The sequence below is a fragment of the Rattus norvegicus genome, chromosome 15 (genome assembly GCF_021556685.1).
Source record: "Rattus norvegicus strain SHRSP/BbbUtx chromosome 15, alternate assembly SHRSP_T2T, whole genome shotgun sequence".
Taxonomy (NCBI): domain Eukaryota; kingdom Metazoa; phylum Chordata; class Mammalia; order Rodentia; family Muridae; genus Rattus; species Rattus norvegicus.
The window spans coordinates 51,821,879-51,846,238 of NC_141548.1; the positions used below are offsets into that span (position 1 = coordinate 51,821,879).

General features: G+C 44.9%; 1 protein-coding gene across 2 annotated transcripts in view; it reads left to right on the forward strand.

The window, feature by feature from the left end:
• Positions 1-24,360, forward strand: part of Gfra2 (GDNF family receptor alpha 2) — a 91,853-nt gene that overhangs the window by 64,746 nt on the left and 2,747 nt on the right. For both annotated transcript variants that reach the window (XM_087584981.1, NM_012750.2), the window contains 3 exons: positions 14,491-14,600; positions 15,304-15,444; positions 16,557-16,729. In XM_087584981.1, coding sequence (XP_087441107.1) covers positions 14,491-14,600; positions 15,304-15,444; positions 16,557-16,729 — 424 coding nt within the window. The remainder of the gene's footprint in view (positions 1-14,490; positions 14,601-15,303; positions 15,445-16,556; positions 16,730-24,360) is intronic.

Consider the following 24,360-nt stretch of genomic DNA (forward strand, 5'->3'; position numbering starts at 1 on the left):
GGGGAGGGAGAAAGGAAGAAACCTAACCTCACACTACTAGCAAGAACCATATTACCATTCAGAGAAAGTTGAAAGAAATCTTTCAGCTGGCTGGCTACCTAGCTCAAGGCTAACCACACTCTTAACACAATAATAAGTCAATCCTCACTGAATAATTAAATAGAGAGCCTTCATAAGTATTGACTTAATGTGACAGCAAGTCTATAGTGACTTGGGGTTTGCTTATGTAAACACAATCTCCTGTTCAGCTTACTTAGCAGTTCAATGAAATAGAACAGTCCTTCAATTAAAATCAAATGATGCATACATTTAATTCCTTTCTCCTCTTACCCAGAAATAATAGATTTGGAGCACAGGTGAAGGGATGGAGAAGAGGTGGAAAAACAAGGATATGTCATTGGAGGACGTGAAGAGGTATATCCAGTGACAATCTCTTGGAGAAAGAAGTAGCATGGGGTCTGCACCTGGGCATCCTCATGTGGAGATCCAAGTGGGCTTGGGTTGGCTTTGTCCTACCTTGGTCCTGCTGGCTCTTTCCAAGAGAAGATGTGGGTCCCTCACTGGGGTTGCCACACAGGTCTTTCAGTGGTAGACAGTTTGATTGATTGGTTTTGGTTAGCTGCTGTCCAGTGGTTGTAACCACAACCACTTCCAGGTTATTCTTATTTGCCATGGGCACCGTCTTGGCTCACCCAGAGGAGAGATGGTGTGCACTCCAGACTGGATGACGAGAAAGGAGGAAGGTGGCACACAGTTATTTCTGACTTGACCCCAGAAGAGAACTATGTCTCCGTGGCTCGAGAGTGACTGTGGTAGGGGAGAAGTGAGGGACTGAGAAATGTGAGAGAGTTCTAGCCTGCACAGCAGGGAAAACCTGCTGGGTTTGGATCTGAACTTAAGTCTCCTGGCCTGGTGCTGTGCTATTCAGTGAGTTAATCTGTCTTTCTAGGCCTCCGTTTCCTAATCTGTAAAACATCAATAATGATACTGAATTTGGAGCACTGTTGTCAGAATGCCATATGGAGGTTGGTAAAGTGCTGTGTGCTACTTTACCAGGTCAGGGGGATAGTGACTCTGGTGTGGAGGAACAGAGTTCCTTCCTGGTTAGTGGCACCCGTCATATTCATCCTCATAAGAGCAAAGTCTGGCAGGGTCCTGGCTGTGCCTGAATCTGTCCGGATGCTTCCACACCTGCATCAGATAGCTCATTGGATCCTCTTAAGGCCACACCAGCTCAGTACCATTGTTACTTCCATTTAGCAGTCGAGGAAACCAGGGCCTCATTGAATGACTTGAGTAAGCCATTCAGACCAAGCTGAGCCAAGGTTCAAATCCAGCAGATGGTCATGGCAGAGACTGGGTGCCTGACTGGGTTCTTTCACAGAGGATCTGGAGGAGGAGAGGGATCCTTGGCAGCTCCATGCTCAGAATGGTTTGGCAGCCTTTTGTGGGCCAGCACCAAGTCTCCTCAACTCGGCCACTCCCAGGAGTTCGGGCTGCCAGAGTGAAGAGCAGGCCTTCTTAAGAGTGGGACTTTTCTCTGTCTCTTCATCACAGGATAGAATGGGCTGAATTTGCTGATACTTTCAGAACTGAGGACATTTTCTCACTAGAAGGCCTAGAGAAATTATTGTTCACAATAAGGCAGGATTCCCAAGGCTTTGTTCAATTAAACTTCAAGAAATAATTACAAGTTCTAAGCAAGTTTGGTAAAAGAGAACACAAAGAGTGTCTTTTGAAATTTCTGTATGAGTTTGCTCAAGTGTTCCGCATAACATTTTGCCTGTTTGTAACCAGGGGGCATAAACCATGCTGGCTGCTGCTTTTTAATCCCTTAACATGATTTTATATTTAAAATTTTAGATACAGATACAACTCACATCCTGGTCACTTTGATAGTGATGTGTCTTTCCTCAGCATACAGGGCTTTCTGGGTAGCCATTCGCTGAGTAAGCTGGCCAGACATTCCACAGGCCAGTCTGATCTGGTCAATCCCTCAGTTGAGTCTCTGTCTTCCAGGTGACTCTGAAGTTAACAGTTAAGGCTAACCAAGAGAATGTTGAGGGCTGAACCCTCAACCATCTTTTATTATCGGCATCCTGTGCAGCCAAGGGTCCCTGCATTCACCTCCATTCATTACAAAGAAAGGCTTCTCTGATAAGGACAAGGGTGTCCTTTGACTGCGGGTGCAAACACATACATTTAGAAGGTGATTTGCTGCTATGTCACTCTAGCTAAGGAGCAGTGGATTCTTCCCTGGGGCCCAAGAGCTTCAGTCATAGTTTTGGCTTGCAGTACTAGTGTGAATTCATATTTATTGACGTAGGGATGCTGACCTATCCCTGCATTGCTGGGATGAAGCCAACTCAATCATGATGGATGATCTTTTTAAGGTGATTTGGAATTCTGTTTTTGAGTATTTTATGAAAAAAGTTTGTAACCGTGCTTATCAGGGATAGTGCTGTGTATGTTATTGTTTATTATGGTGTCTTTGTCTGGTTTTGGTATTAGGATAATACTGGTTTTATATAAAGAGTCTGGAAGAACTTTCTCCTTTTCTCTTTTGTGGAATAAGTTGAATAGCATTGACTATAGATCTTTTTTGGAGGTCTGGTAGAATTCTGCAGTGAATTCAATTTGCTAGATTTTATTGAGAGTTTTTTTGCATCTGTGTTAACAAGGGAGAAATTCTGGGATTTCTGTTTGTTACTACTTCTGTCTTATTATTGGTTATAGGTCTCTTTGAATTCTTTATTTCAACTTGATATAATTTTGGTAGGTCATATGCATTTAGAAATTCATTCATTTCTTCTATATTTTTCAACAAAAAGGGGGAATATGTATATATACATATATATACATACATATACATATATACATATACATATATACATACATATACATATATACATATACATACATACATATATATATATATATATATATATATATCAGGAGAGCACCTCCACCCTATCTGCTTCCAATATCCTGTAATCACTGTTCTCACTGAAGCTCTTTAGGTCCCATATTTTCCTCATTCCCCTTCAAGTTTACATATGTATAGTGGAATATACGTTTTTAAGATATGTCTTATGTCCTGAGAGACACAGCCAGAATACAGCAAATACAGAGGCGAATGCCAGCAGCAAACCACTGAACTGAGAACAGGACCCCCGTTGAAGGAATCAGAGAAAGAACTGGAAGAGCTTGAAGGGGCTCGAGACCCCATATGTACAACAATGCCAAGCAACCAGAGCTTCCAGGGACTAAGCCAATACCTAAAGACTATACATGGACTGACCCTGGACTCTGACCTCATAGGTAGCAATGAATAGCCTAGTAAGAGCACCAGTGGAAGGGGAAGCCCTGGGTCCTGCTAAGACTGAACCCCCAGTGAACTAGACTGTTGGGGGGAGGGCGGCAATGGGGGGAGGGTTGGGAGGGGAACACCCATAAGGAAGGGGAGGGGGGAGGGGGATGTTTGTCCGGAAACCAAAGAATTATTATTAAGTATTAAATAAAGTTAAGAAAAAAAAGAATAAAAAAAAGATATGTCTTATGGTTTTTCTGAATTTCGTTGCTATCTGTTATGTCTCTTCATCTCAGTTTTATTAATTTGGGCATTCCTCTTGTTCCTTTAGTTAATTTGGCTAATGACTTAGTCTTGCTTATCTTTTTTTAAAGAACCACTCTTTTTTTTTTACTCATTCTTTATACTATTTATGTAATTTCTATTCCATTAAATTTTGCTCTAATCTTAATTATTTTCTCCTGTCTACTTTTGAATTTTGTTTATTCTTATTTTTCCAAGGCCTTACACTACACCATTAAGTTTTATTTCATTTGAAATTATTTAGAACTTTTGATATAGGTATCTAGCACTATAAACTTTCCTTTTAGGATGGCCTTCCTTACGTCTCATAGGTTTTGGTATGTTGTGATTTCATTTTCATTTAAATTTAGGAAAGTGTTTATTTTCTTCTTGGTATTTTTTTCAGTGACCCAATTATCATTTTATAGGGTCTTGATTAGTCTCATGTGTCTATGTACTTGGTACAGTTTTCTTATTCTTGATGTCAAGACTTATTCCATTGTGTTCAGACAGAATACTGGAAGTTATTTCCATTTTCTTATGTATATGTATTTATTTAGCTTTTATTCATAACCATAAACTTAACTTGGCAAGCCAGCTAAACTTGAAGGGGAATGAGGAAAATATGGGACCTAAAGAGCTTCAGTGAGAACAGTGATTACAGGATATTGGAAGCAGATGGGGTGGAGTTGCTCTCCTGAGCTACAGAAGGAATGGTTTGATGTGTAAGATGCCCGCAAGTCAAAAGAAATTAGAGTTGTCCACAGTTGGAATGATATTTGTTAAGGCTTGCTTTGCGTCCTAAATTGAGGTCTGTTTTAGAGACCATCCTGAGTGCCACTAAGAAGAATGTGTATTAGTTGCCTTTTGGTGGAATGTCGTGTAGCTGTCTATCAGGTCCACTTGATCATGGTGTCTCTTCATTCCAATGTTTATGTATCTAAATCTCATTTGGGTGACCTGTCTGTTGCTGAGATTTAGGTTTCCAATTCCCCACGTTACCATGCTGGGTTAATGTGTTGCTTTACATCCAGTAGCCCCTGTTTTATTAACTTGGGTGCACCTGTGTCTGGTGTATAGCTTCTTAGAGTTGATATCCTCATAATGAATTGACTGTCCCTTTGTGAGTAAGCAGTGTCTGTCTTTATTTCTTGTGACCAGTTTTGGATTGAAGTCTATTTTCGAAGATATCGGAATAACTATGTTTGCTTGTTCCCTAGCTGCATTTGCTTGTCGTACCCCTTCCCATTCAATAACTTTATTCCAGGTGATGTTTCCCTTGATGGTAAGGTATGTTTCTTGGAGCAGAAAAAAAAAGATGGATCTTGGGCTTTAATCCAGTTTGCTAGTCTGTATTTTTTTTTAATTGGGGGATCTGAGACCATTAACATTCAGAGTTATTACTGAAAGGTGTATATTAATTTCTGTAGTTTTGATGACTTTGTGATGTTTTCTTAGTTTCTGTGATGAATTGTCCTGGTATTGTATATTTTTCTCTATAGTCTCTTGGATGTATTTATTTTCCTCTTCAGTCCCAAGTGTTTTTTCCAGCATCCTCTGTAGAGTCAGCTTAATGGTCATAAATTCTTTTAGTTTGTCTTTTATCACAGAAACTTTTTATTTCTCCTTTACTTATAAAAGATAGCTTTCCTGAGTTTAATATTCTCAGTTGGCAGTTATGATATTTCAGAGCTTGGAATATATCTTCCCTAGATCTTCTGGCTTTCAAAGTTTCTATGAGTAATCAGGTGTTATTCAAACAGGCTTGCCTCTATGTGACTTGACCTTTCTTGGACATTCTCTCTTGGAGCTTTTAATGTCCTTTTGTGGTTGTTGTTGGTTATATATATATTTTAGCCATCACATGTGGATGAATATTCTTTTCTGGTCCTGCTTGTTTGGGAGTTCTCCGAGCTTCTTATACATGTATGGACATACTTTCTCAAGGTTGGAAATTTTTATTTTATATTTTATTGAAAATACTTTCTAAGCCTTTGATCTTGGATTCCTCTCTTTTTCCCCCTATACCTATAATTAATAGATTTGGTGTTTTATGGTGTCTCACAGACCCTGCATGGTCTGTTTGTGCATTAAAATTTTATTTTTCCATTTTCTTTGGTTGAATGGTTCAGTTCCTCTAATTTGTCTTTAAGTCCTGATATTCTATCTTCCAACTGACCCTTCTGGTCTGTGAAACTATCCACCAAACTTTTCATAGTGCTATCTGAGAATTTCACTTCTAGCCTTATTTCAGGTTGAATTTTCTTCTTTGGTATTTCTGCTTCTACATTGACTTCTATTTTCATATCCTGGATGAACTTCCTTATTTCATTAAGATGTTTGTTTGTGTTTACTCAGGGTACAATCATTTTATTCCTGTTTTCAGTTCTTTCAACTGTTTGTATTCTCTAAATTCTCTGACCTCTTTGAAGTGATTTATAATTGTTCTTTTGAATTCCGTGTCTTTAATTTCATCTAAATAATTCTCATTGCAGACCGTGACTATGGACTTTTATTTTAATTTAATTTTATTGTTTGTGTTTTTCTGATGAGACCTGGATATCTGTGTTTGATGTGTCTTGCTAAGTGTTTTCTGCCCACAGAGCTGGAGCCTGGCGGTGCAGAGGCCTGGGGAACTTGGAGGAGACTAGGCAGAGAAGACGCGGGTAATAAGGTGGAGGCATGCTTCACTGGTCCGTGCCAGGTTGAGTTGCTTATTGCTGGTCAGTTGGGGGAGTACTTGCCATCTGCATCTGTGCCAGGCCAGGCCGGTGTGTGTTGGTTGATTCAGTTGCAGAGTACTCTAAGCAGGGAGTGTCAGACTACACAGTTGCAGGGGGTGGGGAGCTGCTTGTCTGGGTTCCTGCTGGGTTATACCTTTTGTAGTAAGTCATGTTGGAGGAGGCTTCTTGGATGGGGGAGGGGTGAAGCTGCTTTAGATCAGCTATAAGCTGGGATGTATTTGAATATTGGGCTGGAGAGGAAAAGTTGCAGATGTCTGGTGTTGAGGTGTTGCCAGTCTAGTATGCCAGGTTGGGATATGTGTGGTAGTTTGGCAGTAGTGGGCTCCAAGGGCAGGTTTTTAAAATTTATTAATTAATATTACTTTTAATGTGTGTCTGGGGGCGGCGGCTGGTGGCTAGGGGTGGAGCACATATGTTTGGGAGTTGGCTGGGGGCGGAGTGCATGTGTTTGGTGGTTGGCTGGGGGTGGAGTACATGTATTTGGGAGTTGGCTGGGGGCGGGGTGCATGTGTTTGGGGGTGGAGCACATGTGTGCATGTCCAAGGGTGAGCTCAGGTTTCATTCTGTTTCCTTCATCTGAGAAAGGGTCTCTCATGGGCCTGGAGCTCACTTATTAGGCTTGGCTGGCCAATGAGCTCTAGGAATCCTCCTGCCTCTGTCTACCCAGCCCTACAATTACAAGCAGATAATATCATGTTTAGTCCTTGTTTGTGAGGCAAGCCCACTGAGCCATCTCTGTGGGCTTCTGTGTAACCTTTCATAGTGTGCTTTTTTTCTAATTGTTTCAAGCTTGGCTAGAGAAAGCCTTTTAATATCATCAGAGAGTGAAGTTAAGTAGTAATCATTTTTTAAAATTAACTAACAGAGACACAGCTAGGTTAAAAATAAAAGTAATTTATTGGCTCATAAAATAAAATTTAGAAGAGATAGTGTATCCCAGGGAGCAAAGGAGGGAAACTTTCCCCCTCTTCCTCTCTCCTTTCTCTCTCTTTCTCCTCCCTCTCCTCCTCCCTTTCTTTATTCAGATTGCTATGTAAGTGTTTTTAATGTGACCCCAGGGGCAACTGTGAACCTGGTATGTTTGTGCTCAAGCCTGGATAACCAGGAAGCAGATAATGTTCTTTCTTGCCTGCTCCATTAGGAGAAGCTTAGTCAGGGCCCCCTTTCTACCATAATGGCCAAGAGAAAGGGTTTTACACTTGATCCAATCTGGGCCAGGCCTCTCCCGGTTCCAGAAAGCATTGTTTATATTGCCTATCCTGAGCCATTTTCTCTTCTTGGGAACACTTTACCCTTCTATGAAATGTTTGAGTGTTGTGTCATCGGTACCGGTCACTGGTGCTGGTGCTGGTGCTGGTGCTGGTGCTGGTGCTGGTGCTGGTGCTGGTGCTGGTGCTGGTGCTGGTGCTGGTGCTGGTGCTGGTGCTGGTGCTGGTGCTGGTGCTGGTGCTGGTGCTGGTACAGTTCTGATTGGCAGGCCCCTGGCCATGGTGTACAACTACAAACAGATACTCGTTGATTCCCATTCTAGCCACATCAGAGCTACAGCTTGAGAACTGCAAACCAGAAGCTGTGCATTGGCCGGCATTGCAACACTCTGAGGATATGACTGAGAAATTCATTTCCTGTGTTAGTTTCTCTGTAATACTTGAACAAAATACCTATTAGAATTAGTTGACAAAAAGAAAGCTTTATTTTCATTCATGAATTGTGAGGGTCTCTGCCTGTCTATCATGGCTGGGAGAGTGTGGCAGAACTCATGTGGTAGAGGCTTCTCACATCACTGATGGGCAGGAAGCAGAGAGTGGTCAGAGTTCGGGATTAGGCTAAAACCTTCAAAGTCCCATTTCTAATTGGCTGCTAGGTCCCACATCCTAAGGCCCCACAGTCCCTGTAGACAGCACCAGTAGCTGAGAGTGTGTGCCTGAGGCACAGGCCTGTGGGGACTCTTCACATCCAAATGTAGCTATCCTAAGCAGACTTGTAAAGGTGTGGTAGTCTGGGCCAAGAAAGAAAGTTGCACTTTGGGAAAGCCGCTCAGGAGACAGCTATATCAGGCTCCTGTCAGCATGCACTTCTTGGAATCCCCAATAGTGTCTGGGTTTGGTGTCTGTATATGGGATGGATCCCCAGGTGGTGCAGTCTCTGGATAACCTTTCCTTCAGTCTCTACTCCACTCCTTGTCTCCGTATTTCCTCCTGTGAGTATTTTTGTTCCTCCTTCTAAGATGGACTGAAGCATCCACACTTTTGTCTTTCTTCTTCTTGAGCTTCATGTGGTTTGTGAATTGTATCTTGGGTATTCTGAGCTTTTGGGGCTAATATCCACTTATCAGTGAGTGCATACCATGTGTGTTTTTCTGTGATTGGGTTACTTCGCTCAGGATGATATTTTCTAGTTCCACCCATTTGCCTAAGAAATTTCATGAACTCATTGTTTTTAATAGCTGTGTAGTACTCCATTGTGTAAATGTACCACATTTATTATTACCAATCCATTCATCTGTTGAAGGGCATCTGGGTTCTTTACAGCTTCTGGCTATTATAAATAAGACTGATATGAACATAATGGAGCACGTGTCTTTGTTATATGTTGGAGCATCTTTTGGTATGTGCCCAGGAGTGGTATACCTGGGCCCTCAGGTTGTGGTATGTCCAGTTTTCTGAGAAACCTCCAGACTGATTTCCAGAGAGGTTGTACCAGCTTACAATCCCACCAACAGTGGAGTACTGTTCCTCTTTCCCCACATTCTTGCCAGTATCTGCTGTCGCCTGAGTTTTTGATCTTAGCCATTCTAACTGGTATGAGGTGGAATCTCAGGGTTGTTTTGATTTGTATTTCCCTGATGACTAAGGATGTTGAACATTTCTTTATGTGCTTTGTGGCCATTCAATATTTCTCAGTTGAAAATTCTTTGTTTAGCTCTGTACCCCAGTTTTTCCCCCCATTTTTATTAAATTGGGTATTTCTTATTTATATTTCAAATGTTATTTCCTTTCCCGGTTTCCTGTCCATCAGACCCGTAACCCCTCCCCATTCCCTTCTATAAGGGTGTTCCTTCCCCATCCACCCCTCCCCTTTACTGTCCCCCAACAATCTCCTACACTGGGGGTCCAACCTTGGCAGGACCAAGGGCTTCCCCTTCCACTGGTGCTCCAACAAAACTATTCACTGCTACATGTCTAGTTGGAGCCCAGGGTCAGTCCATGTTGCTGTACCCCATTTTTAATAGGGTTATTTGAATTTCTGGAGTCACTTCTTGAGTTCTTGAGAACAGAGTTCCCAATGGAGGAGTTAGAGAAAGGACTGAGTTAACTGAGGGGGGCTGCTACCCCATAGAAAGAACAATATCAACCAACCGGGCACCTCAGAGCTCCCAGGAACTAAATCATCAACCAAAGAGTACACATGGAGTGACCCATGGCTCCAGCCATATATGTAGCAAAGGATGGGCCTTGTTGGCCATCAATGGGAGGAGAGGCCCTTGGTCCTGTGAAGGCTCAGTGTGCCAGTGTAGGGGAATGCCAGGGTGGGGAGGCAGGAGGGAGTAGGTAGGGAAGCACCCTCATGGAGGTAGGAGGTAGGGGGATTGGCTGGGGGTTCCTGGAGGGGAAACCTGGAAAGGGGGTATCATTTGAAATGCAAATAAAGAAAATATGCAATAGAAGAAAAGAAAAAAAAAGAGACAGAATGTCACCAATAAAGGACAGGAACCTGTGTCCATATAGCTGTGTATTGTGTCTCTTTGGATGTGTGTGTGTGTGTGTGTGTGTGTGTGTGTGTGTGTGTGTGTGTGAGAGAGAGAGAGAGAGAGAGAGAGAATTATATGTATATAGAAGCATGCATATTCTGCATGCAGCTACAGTCCTCCTAGAGTTTTCTTTCTTCCATGTCTGAGGCATAAAGCAGGAGTATTTAAACCAAAAGGCAGGATCTGATAGACACCTATAAGCCCAACTTTGGAGCCTGTGAATATTGCCACACTTCAGACTCAGAGTGCGCCATTTCAGTTCCTGGAGGCCTGGTAGTGAGATTTCCAGTTGTGCTTCCAAGTTTTAGGCAGGGCATGTTTGGGGCGGAGCATAGAGAATTTGCATGTCTAGCAGTTTCTGGCCAACAGTGCTGGTAGTCTGTTTGCTATACTTTGAGAATCCCTATGAGGAGGTTTGGATGGTGCTGCCTTGCTGGCAGAAGTGTCTCACTGGAGGAGGGGAGAGGTTTTAAGTTCTTATAGCCTTACCCTACCTGTACTTTGCTTTCTCTGCTTTGGGATAACCTTTCAAGAGGTGAGCTCTTAGTTTCCTGCCTGTCACCTGCTGGCGTACTCCCTGGTCAGGATGGGCTCTTATTCCTTCTGGAATGGTAAGCTCAAACAAACCTTTTCCTATATGGAAAAAAAGAGAGAGAATCACTTTGAGAATTGTGCTATACGGGTTGCTTTCTGCATCCCACTCTGCTCTTTCTCCAGTGGCCAGGGCACCTGTGGTAACAGATTAAAAAGATAAGATGCCCAGTAAAAAAAAAAAACCAAAACAAAAACAAAAAACCCCCAAAAACAACAACAACAACAAAAAAAACCCAACTTTTTTTAGTATGTGTGTCTGAGATGTAAGATAATAATAATACTAATAATATAATAACATTCATCTGAAATTCAAATGAAACGAGCATACAGCATCTAATATGGCCACCTTTTCATCAAATTAAGGTCAAGTGTCTCTCCCCTGCTGCGTCCATGTGATTGATTAAGCCATAGCTGTTGATGAACCAGGCCCAAAGAGGGCTTGTGATTTTGGGGCACTCCACCTGCTCCCCTGAGCTCAGCTGAGAGGAGTTTAGTTTGTGTGCATTTCAGCTCACTTGCTGGCTCTCTGCTCTTTTCTATTTATCGTCCCGTTTTTTTTCCCTCTCAGTGATTTCTTTACAACATCTCTTTTCTGGGGGGTGTGTGTCTTAAATCTGTGAAGTGGGGGACTGATCCGGTAAAGATCAGCTCTTGGCAGCAGAAACAGACTCCAAGGGACCGGTGACATCCCAGGGACTAGGGGATGAGTGACATTTTGCCTAGAGGAGGTGGCAATCACCAGCTGGCACCCCACATATAATGGTTTGGGCTAGAGTGCTCATGTGGTTGGAGTTGGAGTATGGAAAGGGCCTGAAGGAAATTCACTCCACTTGGTCTCCTGTACTGGCAGAGGGGTACTGCTGTGGGTTTATCACAGATTGAGAGGCAGAGAGAAACTTGAGCAATCAAAGGCCTCCTGGAGACTTGGACTTGGCAACCTCCTAAATGGCCCCATTTGTCCCCTTTGCTTGCCAAGCTGCCTTGATGCTGAGAATGGCGAAGACAACAGCAGAAGGTCTAGCTGCTTCCCTCCCTTCCCATCCCCTCACCAGCCGGCAGTCCAAATCCACATCCTTTCCTCTGAACAGTGTCACGCCTGGGGTTTCTGGCACTAACCACCAGACTTCTTTGAGGGCAGTAGACTGCAGCCACAGGAGACTAAGATGGTGTTTTCCTTATACATTAACATGGGGGCCTGGCTGTGGGGCCCCATGCACATTTCCTCGTTTCCAGAGCCTCTGCTTTTTCCCCTTGACATTCCTTTTTCATCAGGACATGGGAAAGATCAGTGGTTTCAGGAGGGCAGGGTCTTCCTGGGGTCCGCCAAGCAGTCTCTGGTGCCTTCCTTCCCATGATATGCTTACATTGCCCACACAGGACAAAGTGGAGTGCTTCTGTTTTCTGTGGGTCATGAATAGTCATTTCCTGTTTGCACTTGCCAGGCAGAGTGCTAGGGGTAAGGCAACAAAGATGATGATTGCTAACTCTGTTGGTAGCTGCTTTGTCCAGTATCTCTCATCGCTTTATTGAAGCTCTGGGCAAGCATAGCTTTCTATTTAAGTGGGGACACTGAGTACCAGAGACATAGCTAGTGAGCCCCAGGTCACGAAGTGTAGAACAAGGGCTTGAGCACCATCATGTGACAGATGGCTCTCTGGGCAGCTGGACCAGCATCCTTCTTGCCAGCTTGGGAGCCCCTCTGGCCACAACCCTTGAAGGGGTCTGTACTCTTTCACCTTCTGTTCTCTGGCTTGCCCCCTCATCCCCACTTCCCCTACAGAGCCTGGCCAATCTCTCATTTGCTAGTGAAATGTTCTAGATCTCTCAAACGACATTTTTCATATCCACTCTCCCATTTATGTGTCCACTCCTCCAGCCTTTGAGTTGGTGATTTTGAAAGACTCTTTGCACTTTGAAGCCAGCCAAAAGGTATGCAGGGTTCCCCAGTGTCCTGTGATCTTGGACCCAAACTTGTTAGAGAGGAGAAGGCTGCTCTGGATGCTGGTGGCGATTGGAGCAGTTCAAGAGGCTTCTGACAGCTACAGGTCTTGCTGGAACCTTCAGCTCAGTTTTGGGCAGATGATGTTATTTGTAAGGAACTGAGACGATAGTAACACTTCACCAAAGCCCTGTGCCCTCATCAGTGGGTGGGGAGTGTGCTGCCTTGAACATGTCCCTGGAGTTCCCTTCTGATTCCATATTGACAATCTTACCATCCCCATCTTGACTCTGTCAGTCACGCGCCAGGGGATATGCTCCAAGCTGGAGCCAAGATGAGGGATATCTACCATCCATGTTTAACAGGGTCTGGGAGGATATGGGTGAAGAAAGAAAGAAAGTTGCAATGGATGTTCTTATTGGGGAGACCACACAAAGCAATGCCAGCAAGTTTCTGTGCTGTTAGGTCTAGACTTTCTGTGTAGTTGCATTGAGAAGAAGGACAAATCCACATGACCATGGGAAAATACCTGTGTCAAAGGTCTCAGTGGCTTTGGGGATGCAGGAAATAGGACATAAGTTTACACATGCCTACATGGAATTGAAATGGATGCTTGCATTTCCATCAGAGGGTGTGTTTAAATAACTCATAGAGAAGATGTTTAAACAACTTCATACAGAAGATGGTAAACAGCGGTTGCTCACAATATAGGATTCTACAGGATCTTCATTCTGCCTTCATCTTCTCTTATTGCTTCCTTCCAGAGGGGGATTTGGCCAAAGTGGAATCTTTGAAAACCCTATAGTGTCTCCCAGGGATGTACTAGAGTGCCAGACACCAGGCAGCTTATGGTAGAAATAGACTCTCTTACAGTGTAGAAGCCAGAAGTCTGAGGTTGAAGTGTTTGGTAGGACCATGCTTTCTTTGTGCTGTTAGAGCCGGAGAGGGACTGATCAATGAGGTCACATGGGCAGGACACTCCCTGTAGGTGGTGATGGTTGTCTTAAACAGGATAAAGGGGAAGCATCCTCCTCAGTCCAGGCTGATGGAAACCTCTGCAGCCAGAGCACTAGGGTGAAAGGGAGCTAACTAAGGGTGTGACATTGTCACATTTAGCTCTGAGGCTGGGGTTAGAGAACAGGACTGGACCTGCTCTTGGCTAAGTGTGACTGAGCTGTGCACAGTTGGTTACAAATGAAGAGAAACATTTAAAAGGTGGGCTATGGCTGGTGAGCTGGGGGGGTAGGGAGAGGGGCCACGTGTTGGCCTGCTTTGCGATGAGGCAGAAGAGCAAGGTGAGAATGAGGAGATGCCTCACTCTAAGGAGACCCTTCCTTCTTTCTGAGTTCTGGCTTCTTCGAGCAACAGGCTAGGGTAGGGCCCTTAGATCCACTTTGGGTTGGGAAGAGCAATGTATTTCAGGATACAGACATCATTCTTCAAGGCTCTAGCTGTCAGGAAGTAGAACCTCGTTCCCTGTCCCAGATCTGGATACTGTCTACCAGCATAGCCCCACCCTGCTCTGTTTTTCTGATAGTAAGAACCATTTAAAGAATGGTTCTTACTTTTGCTCTGTTTTTGTGACAGGTCTCACCCCATGTTCCAGGCTGGCCTGGAACTCACTATGTAGCTCAGGTTGGCCTCAAACCCTCCTGCTTTAGCTCTCCAGTGCTGGTATTACAGGTACATGGCTTGGGCTTTTAAATTGCACTATTCCCTGCTCTATAGGTCTCCCTTCACTTTCTACTCCCCCTTTCCTGGCTTCCTTAGGTCCTAGGATCAGCAGTGTGGAGCCCCAGGCAGTGTGGAGGAGGCTGGAGCAGGCTGCCAGACTAAACTGTTTCCTCCTTGGGTCTTTTCCCTACACCAGGTCCCGACTGGCAGATTTCCACGCCAACTGTCGAGCCTCCTACCGGACAATCACCAGCTGTCCTGCGGACAACTACCAGGCATGTCTGGGCTCCTATGCTGGCATGATTGGTAAGCTCCGAGTACATTTTCTGTACATTCAGTAGTTTCCTCCCTCACCCCCTTCCACTCCCCCAGTCTCACTGGGGTGGGAGTTAGCTGCAGCCCAGCCCAAGGCTGTTAGAAGAGACTGACAGCATAACCTTGCCTGCGGCAGATTCAGACAGAGCATCTAGGGGAGAGGGAGGCTACCCCCTTATCAGGAGGGGCCTTGTGCCTTTGTTACAGGGCCTTGGAAATTAAGCTACAGCCTTCTAGGTACTGCTGATGAGTCTGTGGAGCTTCCTCTAAAGAGTGGTTGATGTTTCTATTTCCCAGGCAAGAAAACTGATAGTTAAGAGAAATTGAGTTCCTTGACCAGGTTCACTTAGTTGGAAAACGCTAGCACTGAGATCTAACCCAGGATGGGAGCCTTCAACTCCTTGAGTCTAGAAGAACCACTCTGCATGTTTGTGAGGTAGAAAGCCAGGAAGACTGAAGGCTGGGTGGGAGCTACTGGGATCTTTGCTGCCCTCCCGATGACACAGAGTCTGGTGGTTCTCAAGGCCTTTGGTCTTTCTGTTCCTGCTGACCTCATAGTCGCCAGAGGTAATCGTGCGCAGAGTTAAGATTGTAAGTTAGGGCATCTGTGTTTGGGGGTGGGGTGGGAAGGCAAATGTGAATCTTTGTTCTATGGTACCTGTGCATCTTTATTCCTTCCCTTTCTCCCTCCCAGGGTTTGATATGACACCCAACTATGTGGACTCCAACCCCACGGGCATCGTGGTGTCTCCCTGGTGCAATTGTCGTGGCAGTGGGAACATGGAAGAAGAGTGTGAGAAGTTCCTCAGGGACTTCACGGAAAACCCATGCCTCCGTAAGTCTGAGAAAATGCTCCCGTGCCTTTATGTCCCTTCTGTCCCCTACCCAGCATACATTTTGGCTACCTGGGAGGGAACCTAGAGCTGCCCACCGTGGTCATTTCCCTCCCATCTTTCTAGGATGGCCAGTGACATCTGTGGGGCTTCTGTATAGCACTTTCTATAGAGACCTGAAGTTTTGAGCTCTTAGAGATTTCATACTAGAACTGTCAGTGGGCTTCCCAGGTTTATTATCAGAGTCCTTAAGCCCATGGAAGGTCAATACTGAAGGATTTTAGTTGGCTGTTCTGACAGCATCAGCCAGTTTCTCTTAGAGTTTGAGTCTTCTCCTGAGGACTACAGGTACTCTCTCAATGTAGTGGTTCTTTTGTATTAGAACTGAGGACTAAAAAACCCCCCCAAAACAAAAAAACAGTCCTTTAACTATTGGTCTGAAGGCTGCAGGGACAAGAAATCCCAGTCAAATGCAGCCTGCTTTTGGTCTTTACAGCCTGACATCCCTTGCTGATAATTCTACCTGTACATCTTTCCTCCCATCCCCCCCTCTCTCCTTTCTTCCTTCTGTTCGTCTGTCTTTTTTCCTTTCCTGTCTGTTCAGGAATTCAGAGATAGATCCCAGTGCCTGTTATTAAAGGACACGTAGCTAGCTGGAGGTAAACTGAGTATTTACCTGCGATCCTAGCACAGTTGGAAGTTGTAGGGTACAGTTCTCTGTGGTGTCAGAGTTCAGATACCCAAGTCCTCCTGGACAAGGGAGGACTTCAGGCTTCTCAGAGGCTGTGTCTCTTGAGGACAGCTGGGTCATCTGAAAAGGCAAAGAACAGCTGATGTTCTACTCTGACAGGGTTCCCAGGCCCCCTAGAAGAACACAGACTGATGAGGAGATTACACAGCAAAGAGCCTTGTCTAGCTTTCCTCTTGTATTTTCCTCACCAACTGTGAGAACATTTTAAGTCTGAAAGGAGCTTTAGCAAAGTCAAATTCTAAAATCCTATCATTTTGTCTTCAGTTTCTGCACCCTTGTGGGAGGGCAGTGGTTAGGAATACATTCACCAGGCATGATGGAAGTGGTTTCTGATTTTGCCGTTTCTATCTGTCCTCTTTTCAGGGAATGCCATTCAGGCCTTTGGTAATGGCACAGATGTGAACATGTCTCCCAAAGGCCCCTCACTCCCAGCTACCCAGGCCCCTCGGGTGGAGAAGACTCCTTCACTGCCAGATGACCTCAGTGACAGCACCAGCCTGGGGACCAGTGTCATCACCACCTGCACATCTATCCAGGTGAGGGGTGTGTCCCTGAAACTTGGGAGCTGGAGCTTGTGACAGCTTAAGATCTAGAATACATCAGACATGATGTATTCATGATATGGGTGTCAAACATGATATGGGAAACCACTCAAATGGAGCCATTGAAGGGACGTTGAAGGTTCCTTGAGTTTAGGAGTTTAGGTAGGGAGTTAGGAAAAAGAACCTTTCTTACCTCTTTGTTAATTTAGGCATTTTCTTTGCAAATATGAAAACACCTGTTACCTAATGGCATTGTATTAGACATACTGGGGCACAAGAGAAATGTAATAGTTACCAAACAGCTACTGTTTGGCAACTATCAGCTACTATGCTGATAATTCTCATCTTATTGAATTCACAATGAGGTGACAACATTCCTATTTGACATTGAGGAAAGTGATCCAGAGTTCTTAGGTGACATACTGGTGCTAACTGTTGGTGACCTGAATTTTCAAACCTTCATCTGACTCTAAGACTTATAGTGTTCATCTGTCCATCCATCCATCTATCCATTCATCCATGTATGCATGCATGCATGCAATGTGACTTATAGACTCAGTTCATACTGGGTCTTATATGAGCTTATAGGGAAACATTGGTGAGTGAAGTTGATACTCTTTTGGGTTGTATAGTGCACTGGCTAGATTTATGTCAACTTGACACCAACTATAGTCACCTAAGAGGAAGAAACCTCTATTGAGAAAATGCTTCCATAAGGTCAGGCTGTGGAGCATTTTCTTAATTAGTGGATGATAGACGATAGTATAGTCCACTGTGGGTGGTACCACCCCTAGGCTGGTGGTTCTGGGTTCTAAATAAAAGCAGGCTGAGCAAGCCATGGGGAGCAAGCCAGTAAGCAGTACTCTTCCATGGCTTCTGCATTAGTTCCTGGCTCCAGGTTCCTGGTCTGTTTGAGTTTCTGTTCCTTTCCTGGCTTGACTACAATGTGAAAATTTAAGTCAAATAAACTCTTTGCTCCTTAACTTGATTTTTGGTCATGATATTTCATCATAACCATAGAAACTCTAAAACATACAGTCTTTATGACTTTAATGGTCAAACAATGACATTCTTCACGGTAATAGTGTGTCTGCTAAAGAGGTTGTCCCTAAGCAAGTCACTCACTTACACACATGTAGACACAGACAGACTCACAGAGACAAACAGATGTACATGCTGCATGCACGCATGCGCGCGCGCGCGCGCACACACACGCACGCACGCACGCACGCACGCACGCACGCGCGCATACATACACACTCCTCTTGAACAAAATATTTGGAATAAAATATAGTCTAGAATGCAAAAACAAGTAGAGGGTAAACAGTGAGTTGTGGGTGGAGGCTGCAGGAGATGTTACAGGCAGGAGTTGAGAGTGACTGGCTGAATGCATTGCTGGGATCTGGATCATGAGCAGTGACACAGCCTATGAGAAGGTTTGGGAGGACCAGAGATAGTTGGCTGTAGGCTTCTCCGATCAGTAGACCCTAACATTCATAGTACTGGAATGAAAACTTGAACAAGTTCCTCATGGGTACCCATCAAATCACAACTCTGTGCTAGTGACCCACGTGTTTAGGGAAGCCACTGTTTCTTCTGCTCCTTGCTGGGGTCTCATCAGCAATAGCTACCTTTAAATGCCTTCAATTAGACCTTTTCTTGCTATTTACTTCCTCCATTAAGGCACCTCCCTGATTTGGGAGGATGTATTCATGTTATCTTTGCTTCCTCTTAACCACGTTGGGCATACCTGAATGACTGCCAGGAGGGTTCAGGTTCTCTTGCCACAGACAGCTGTCAGCTCAACTTTATGCCAATGTGGTAGACAGTTAGCTTGGTCAGAGTTGTGCCACTTGACAGGTGACCAGACCCAGGCAGGATTCTTCTGTCCTTCTATGCTTTCCATGACTCCAGAGGATACCCTTGATCCCAGGCTTTTGGGGGAAAGCTTACTTGTGGGGTAGCTACATTAGTCCAAACTTGGTGTTCCTATACCCTCCCTGTGATCCCTAGTGGGCACGGAGAAGTTCATTGCTGTGGCATGAGCCCTCCTGCAAGACTTTTCAGTGCCTAATAACTCCATGTCTCATTATTTCTTAGAAAAAAATCAATTCTTTATGTATTTACCAATCAATTAATTATTATCTGCGACGCTGCTTGTGTATGATGTGAATACACAGGTGTACATGCAATGGCACATATGTAGAGGTCAGAGGATAACTTTGTGGAATCAATTCTCTCCTTTCACCACTGTGTGGGTTTCTGGGGCTCGAACTCAGGGTGCTAGGTTTATATCTTTATTGGCTCTACCATCTCATGGACCCCCGTTCTTTGTTTGTGTTTTAGGTTGCTAAAGCATCCTTGCATAGTTTTTCCCCCTACCTACATCATAGACTTTCACAGGCTCTACTCTCGGGGCCTGTCTTAATCTTGTTTTGATTCCAGGGAAGACGATGGACAAGCTGTATGGGAAATGATGTGAACATGCATTGTATACTGAAGCTTGCTGCTCAAAGACAAGGATTTGGGAGTTCTGTGGCTGGGTGGGGGTGGGAGTCTCATTAACAGGTGATTCTTTCAGGCCCAGCCCTAGGGCTTGTCAACCTTGCACCCATTGACTAAGTCACTGAACAGTATACTAGGGATGGCCATTCTAGAAGACAAAGAAGAAAATCAGTTAGTTAGGAGATACTTGTACACCATTCCTCCTATCCTTCCTTGGGGGAAATTCAAGGGACTCCCTAGAGATAGCAGCCTGATGGGAACCCAAGGCATGTCTAGGTGTTAAGCCTGCATGGATCCTTTAACAATTCTTCGTCAAAAGGGTCCTAGGGTGGGCAATAACCTGTTTGTGATCTCATGGCCACTTGGTGGCTGAGCAGGACCAGGACCTCTGGGCCTCCAGTTGCCTTCTGCTTCCTCCCTCTCAAGTCTGCTCTGCACAAAATGTAGATGTGGTGTTGAGATCTCTCATTCTAATTGAAGGCCTGCTGGATAGGGATGCAGGAATGTTATACAGCCTAGGGAGCCCTGAGTTGGTACTTTGTCCAATGTCTCTGATGTAGCCTCAGGTTGTTTCTTAGAAACAACCCGACTCTGGCCCCCTTTCTATGGCTGTCTGGCTCTGGAACTTTGAGAGCTTTTGATATGTTCCAAGGTGGTCTCCAGCCTCAAGATCTGTCCATATCTGAACCTTGTGTGGATGTCCTTGCCTTTATCCCCTAACCCACTGGTCTCTGGCTGGGAGGCAGGCCAGTCTTAGATAACCAAGGTCTTTGTTTCTGAAGTCTGAGGCAGGAGGCTGCCTTATCCCAGTTATCTTGGACAATTGAAAAGGGGGACTAAAGGATTGTGTAAGACCCTCACCTGATGCCTGAAGTAGGCCTTGAAACAGTAGCATTTCTGTCTTTACTCATCCTATACTCTTACTTTATGGCTTTCTTTCCCAGGCCCATTGGTACTGGAGCACAGGACTAGGGAACACATTAGCACATGTCATCATTTGCTTAATAGAAACTATAACTCTGTATTGACTCCGGAGACTGGGAACTTTAATCAACCAGTACCCTGTTCCTCTTAACAGCGGGATAGACAGGAATCCCATTTGGATGATTGATCTACTTGGGTTTAGGGTTGGGGGGCTTGCTTTGTATGGCAGTGAAAGCTAGGGACTAGCCAGTAAGGGAAACCTGCTGCCAGGGCTGGAGAAATTAGATGGGCATTGAGTACATAGTTTGGAGTAAACAAGGGTGTGGCAGGCAGAGGGAAGAGCTGAGCTGATGACTTAGGGTGTTTGCATATTGTCCCTGTGCCATAGGAAGCATTGTAGGAAGTTGTGATAGTCATTCTGGCTGCCAAGCCTAAAATGGTTACCACTGGCCCTTTATTGAAAACATTTACAGACCCGTGGCTTTGATCTAAAAATATTATAGTTTGTCAGGACACGGAGTGCTGTGTTGGGAGGGGTGGGTCCTGTACACATGGAAGTGGTAGAAAGTAGTGAACAGTGAGGTCTTGACAAACTCTGGTCAATGCTCAGAGCCAAGATTACAGGGGCTAATCTGACAGTGGGTGGAGATCATTTGGCAAGGGAGAGGTGCAGAGAGTCAGAAAGGCCTGCTGAAGATTCTTATAATACTCACATTCACAGGCTTGAACAGAGAGTATATAATTGAAAGAGAAGGTCAAGGTTGGGGATGGAGCCGAGAACAGATGTAGGGATACAGGGAGAGAGCTGGCTTGCTCTGCTTGGCCAGCAGGCTAGCACTGGGCCTTAGTCACTAGTACCTGGGCCAAGCCAAAGACACTCATGGGACTTCAAGACTTCACTTTAGGACGTAGCCTGGGGACTTTCTGGGCAAAAAGGATCTCTCTGGGAGAAAGTTCTAGAAGGATGAAACTTGCAGGTGTGCGACTCCTTCCCTGTGTCACCTGTTTCCTCCCATGCTTCTGGTGGCCTTCAGGATTTAGCTTTTCCCACAAAGCCACTCTCTCCTACCTTCATGTAATAAGAGTAGTTATTGGAAGTGCTATGTCTGCCTGTCCTAGCAGCCTGGGCCTGTGTCCTTTGGGATATCCAACATCCACAGGCTCTGATCCTGCACCATGAGAGGTTCTGAGCAGGGCAGAACTCAGACTAGCTTTAGTTGACAGAGAAATGGTGTGTGTGTGTGTGTGTGTGTGTGTGTGTGTGTGTGCTCATGCATGTGTGAGCAGGACTTGGGGAGGATGGGTCTCCCTCCTGGGATTAAGTCTGCCCAAAGACCCTTGTGTATAAGCTTGTTTTTCTGATTCTGTCCAAGCCCCTTGAGGCAGGGATGAGATTCTCTTGTATTTGCCTTTTTTTATTTCTATGTGTATGTATCCAAGCCATGTCACAAATGTAAACATCAGAGAACAACTTGTAAGAGTCAGTTCTCTCTTTCTACTGTGGAGTTAGGGGGATCAAACTCAGGTTATTAGACTTTGTGGCAAGCACCCTTACCTGCTGTACCATCCTGCTGAACCCCCAGGGCTGAGATACTTAAGAAGAGAAAGGAGCAAGCCACATCTAGTTAGGGAGGGAGACAGTGAATTTGAGTCTCTGTGTTCTGGTGTTAGGTAGTAGAACTTCTATCTCTCTGCTCCTCCTTGCCCATGTGCTACTTTTAGAAAAGCCAGGCTGGGACCCTCTCCCTGCTGTTTTGCATGACTAGAACTAGGTAGGTTAGCTGTTGGAAGCCACTGTAGCCATTTGTCTCTATTGTTTTCTGGAAAAAGGAGGGCAGAGGTTTTTCTAGCCTTTTGCCTCTAGAGTTGTCATTGTGTAGAGAGGGTAGAGGAGTTCTTGGAGAGAGTGGGATGCTGCCCTGTGTTACCCATCACTAAGTGACTCCAGACTGCAGGCTTCCTTGGGTTGCACCTACTGATCTTAAGGCTCCTTTCCTGTCACTTGAGCTCTTGGCTCTTGGGTTTTGCTTCTGGATACAAAACTACTTTGTTGTTCTTTGTGCTTTGTGCTACAAACAGACAATCTTGAGATCTGTGGCGGCATACACACACCTCACTTGCCTCACATGAGCAACACAGGAGCCTAGTGAGATGTGTACATATGTCTAGGTTATTTTTTAGCTAGGAAAACTGGGCTCAGTAAATTTGTCTTGGGCAATGAGCAACCAAGTCTTGAACCCAGGGCTCTATCTTCTTGGGTACCTGCTTCTTATTCTGTACCAGACTACCTTGGATCAAAGATTTAGGTCCTGAAGTGTAGACAATGAATGGGACTAGGCAGGTAGAGAGTTCTAGAACTAAGTCTTATAGCACATTGGCAGTGTGGGCAGATCTGACAGGTAATCCTCACTGCATGGGTATGGCTTCTCAAAGCCATGGAATCTACTGTCCTTAAATTTTGAATGATTTTTCTCTCTGTTTAGGATAAGTTTCTGGGCCCTGATCACTCTTAGGAGGAATGTAGGCTTAGGTCAGGAGCCCTAGAGAGCACGCATGTTCAAATCCTATCTCTGCATTTCTGGTAAAGCTGGAGAACAGGGTTCTGGCTTGAGGCCTGGGAACATTCTTGCATTTTCTTGTGACTTGGTCTTGATATAGAATCCTGTATAGTCACCAGTGTCTAAGTCTAAGAGCCTGCTAAGAGCCTGCATAGGATACTGTTGTGACTCTACCACCTTCAGAAATGTTTTAGTTGAGTTATTCTCTCAGATTTTATTTTTCTTAAAGTAATAGGCCATTTAAAAACAAACTCTAGGGCTGGAGAGATGGCTCAGCCGTTAAAGGCTAGGCTCACAACCAAAAACAAACTCTAAAATACATTAGTGAAACAAACACAGGATGCCTTTAATTGGACAAGGACCTTGAATCCCATGGGGCTGCCTGACTCTGATTTATATGGATTCCATATTTAGCAAACATTGAAAGGAGGGAGAGGACACAGGATTGCCAGGGAAACCCTAAATGCAGGCCAGGCTTGATACACCTAGTAATTAAAATAGAAAGTGATTCGGGGTACAAGTGTATTCTTGGCGGTACACAGGAAGGACAGATGTGACATGGCGAGGATTAGAGTAGGGGAAAGTGCCAAGTAGGTGACTATGAAGACAGTATACAGCCTCGAAGATAAGATGACATGTTCTCTCTGCAGTGGCTGCCCAGAGCATGGCTAGAGTGGCATTGTGTTTTGAAGAAGAGAAGCCTGACTTTGGGGATTCAAGGGCCTAGAGCTCAATGCCCTCTAAAGAGAACAGCAGTTGGTGGCTTGACTGGGCCAGATCGTGCCACATGGGGACCCTGGTACTGTGGTCTTAAGCAGGCTCTTCCTGGGGCTGGTTACCCTTGGTCCTTCAGTCTGGATGGTCACCACACTTTCTTGGCTTAGTTTTAAGTGACAGCTGGGGCTGCACTCAATTGACCAGATGCCCAGGATAATCAGTTGCCTATGGTGTTCAAGGGATTATTGATAATTCTGGCCAACGACAGTGACTTCTGCATAATTTCCTGGGCTTTCTAGGTGCGTCTAGTGGCCAGAATGTCCCCACAATTGCTGTGAGAACCAAGCCTTTTGAAGCCAAAAGGATGCTCCATGTCCTCGGTTTCTTCTCTTGGGTCTCTAGCACAGTGTTGGCAGCAGGGAACTGTTGATTGGGAATATCCTTTGGTCCTACTGCCAAGTGCTTATGTCAAGGTAGAGCATTCTGGAGCATTACCAAGCCTGCTTTTCTTCTCACCCCTCACCTCATCTGCATATTGCTCAGGTGCGCACATGTGTTTTGGGGTGGAAATGACCAAGCACAGTTGCCAGATCCCTAACATTAGTGACAGGCATCACTAATCAATCACAGCTCTCTTCTCTCCTGAACTCGGATGAGGGCTCATACTCTTTTCCACCACAGCTCTCCAGCAGCAATGGCAAATGATTAGGTGGCACCCGGCGGCCATTTTTCTCTGTGGCATTTATTAATTTGCACTTGCTTGCACTTAGTATAACAGTTGCCGAGTTGCTGTTTGGAGCCAAACACTGCTCAGTGCAAGGGAAGGGCATGATCTTTGTCTTTGGACAGCAGTGGAGTAGTGTTCAGAGATGTGACTGGCTGACTAGTGACCACAGAATACCTCAAACTGGAGATCAAAGT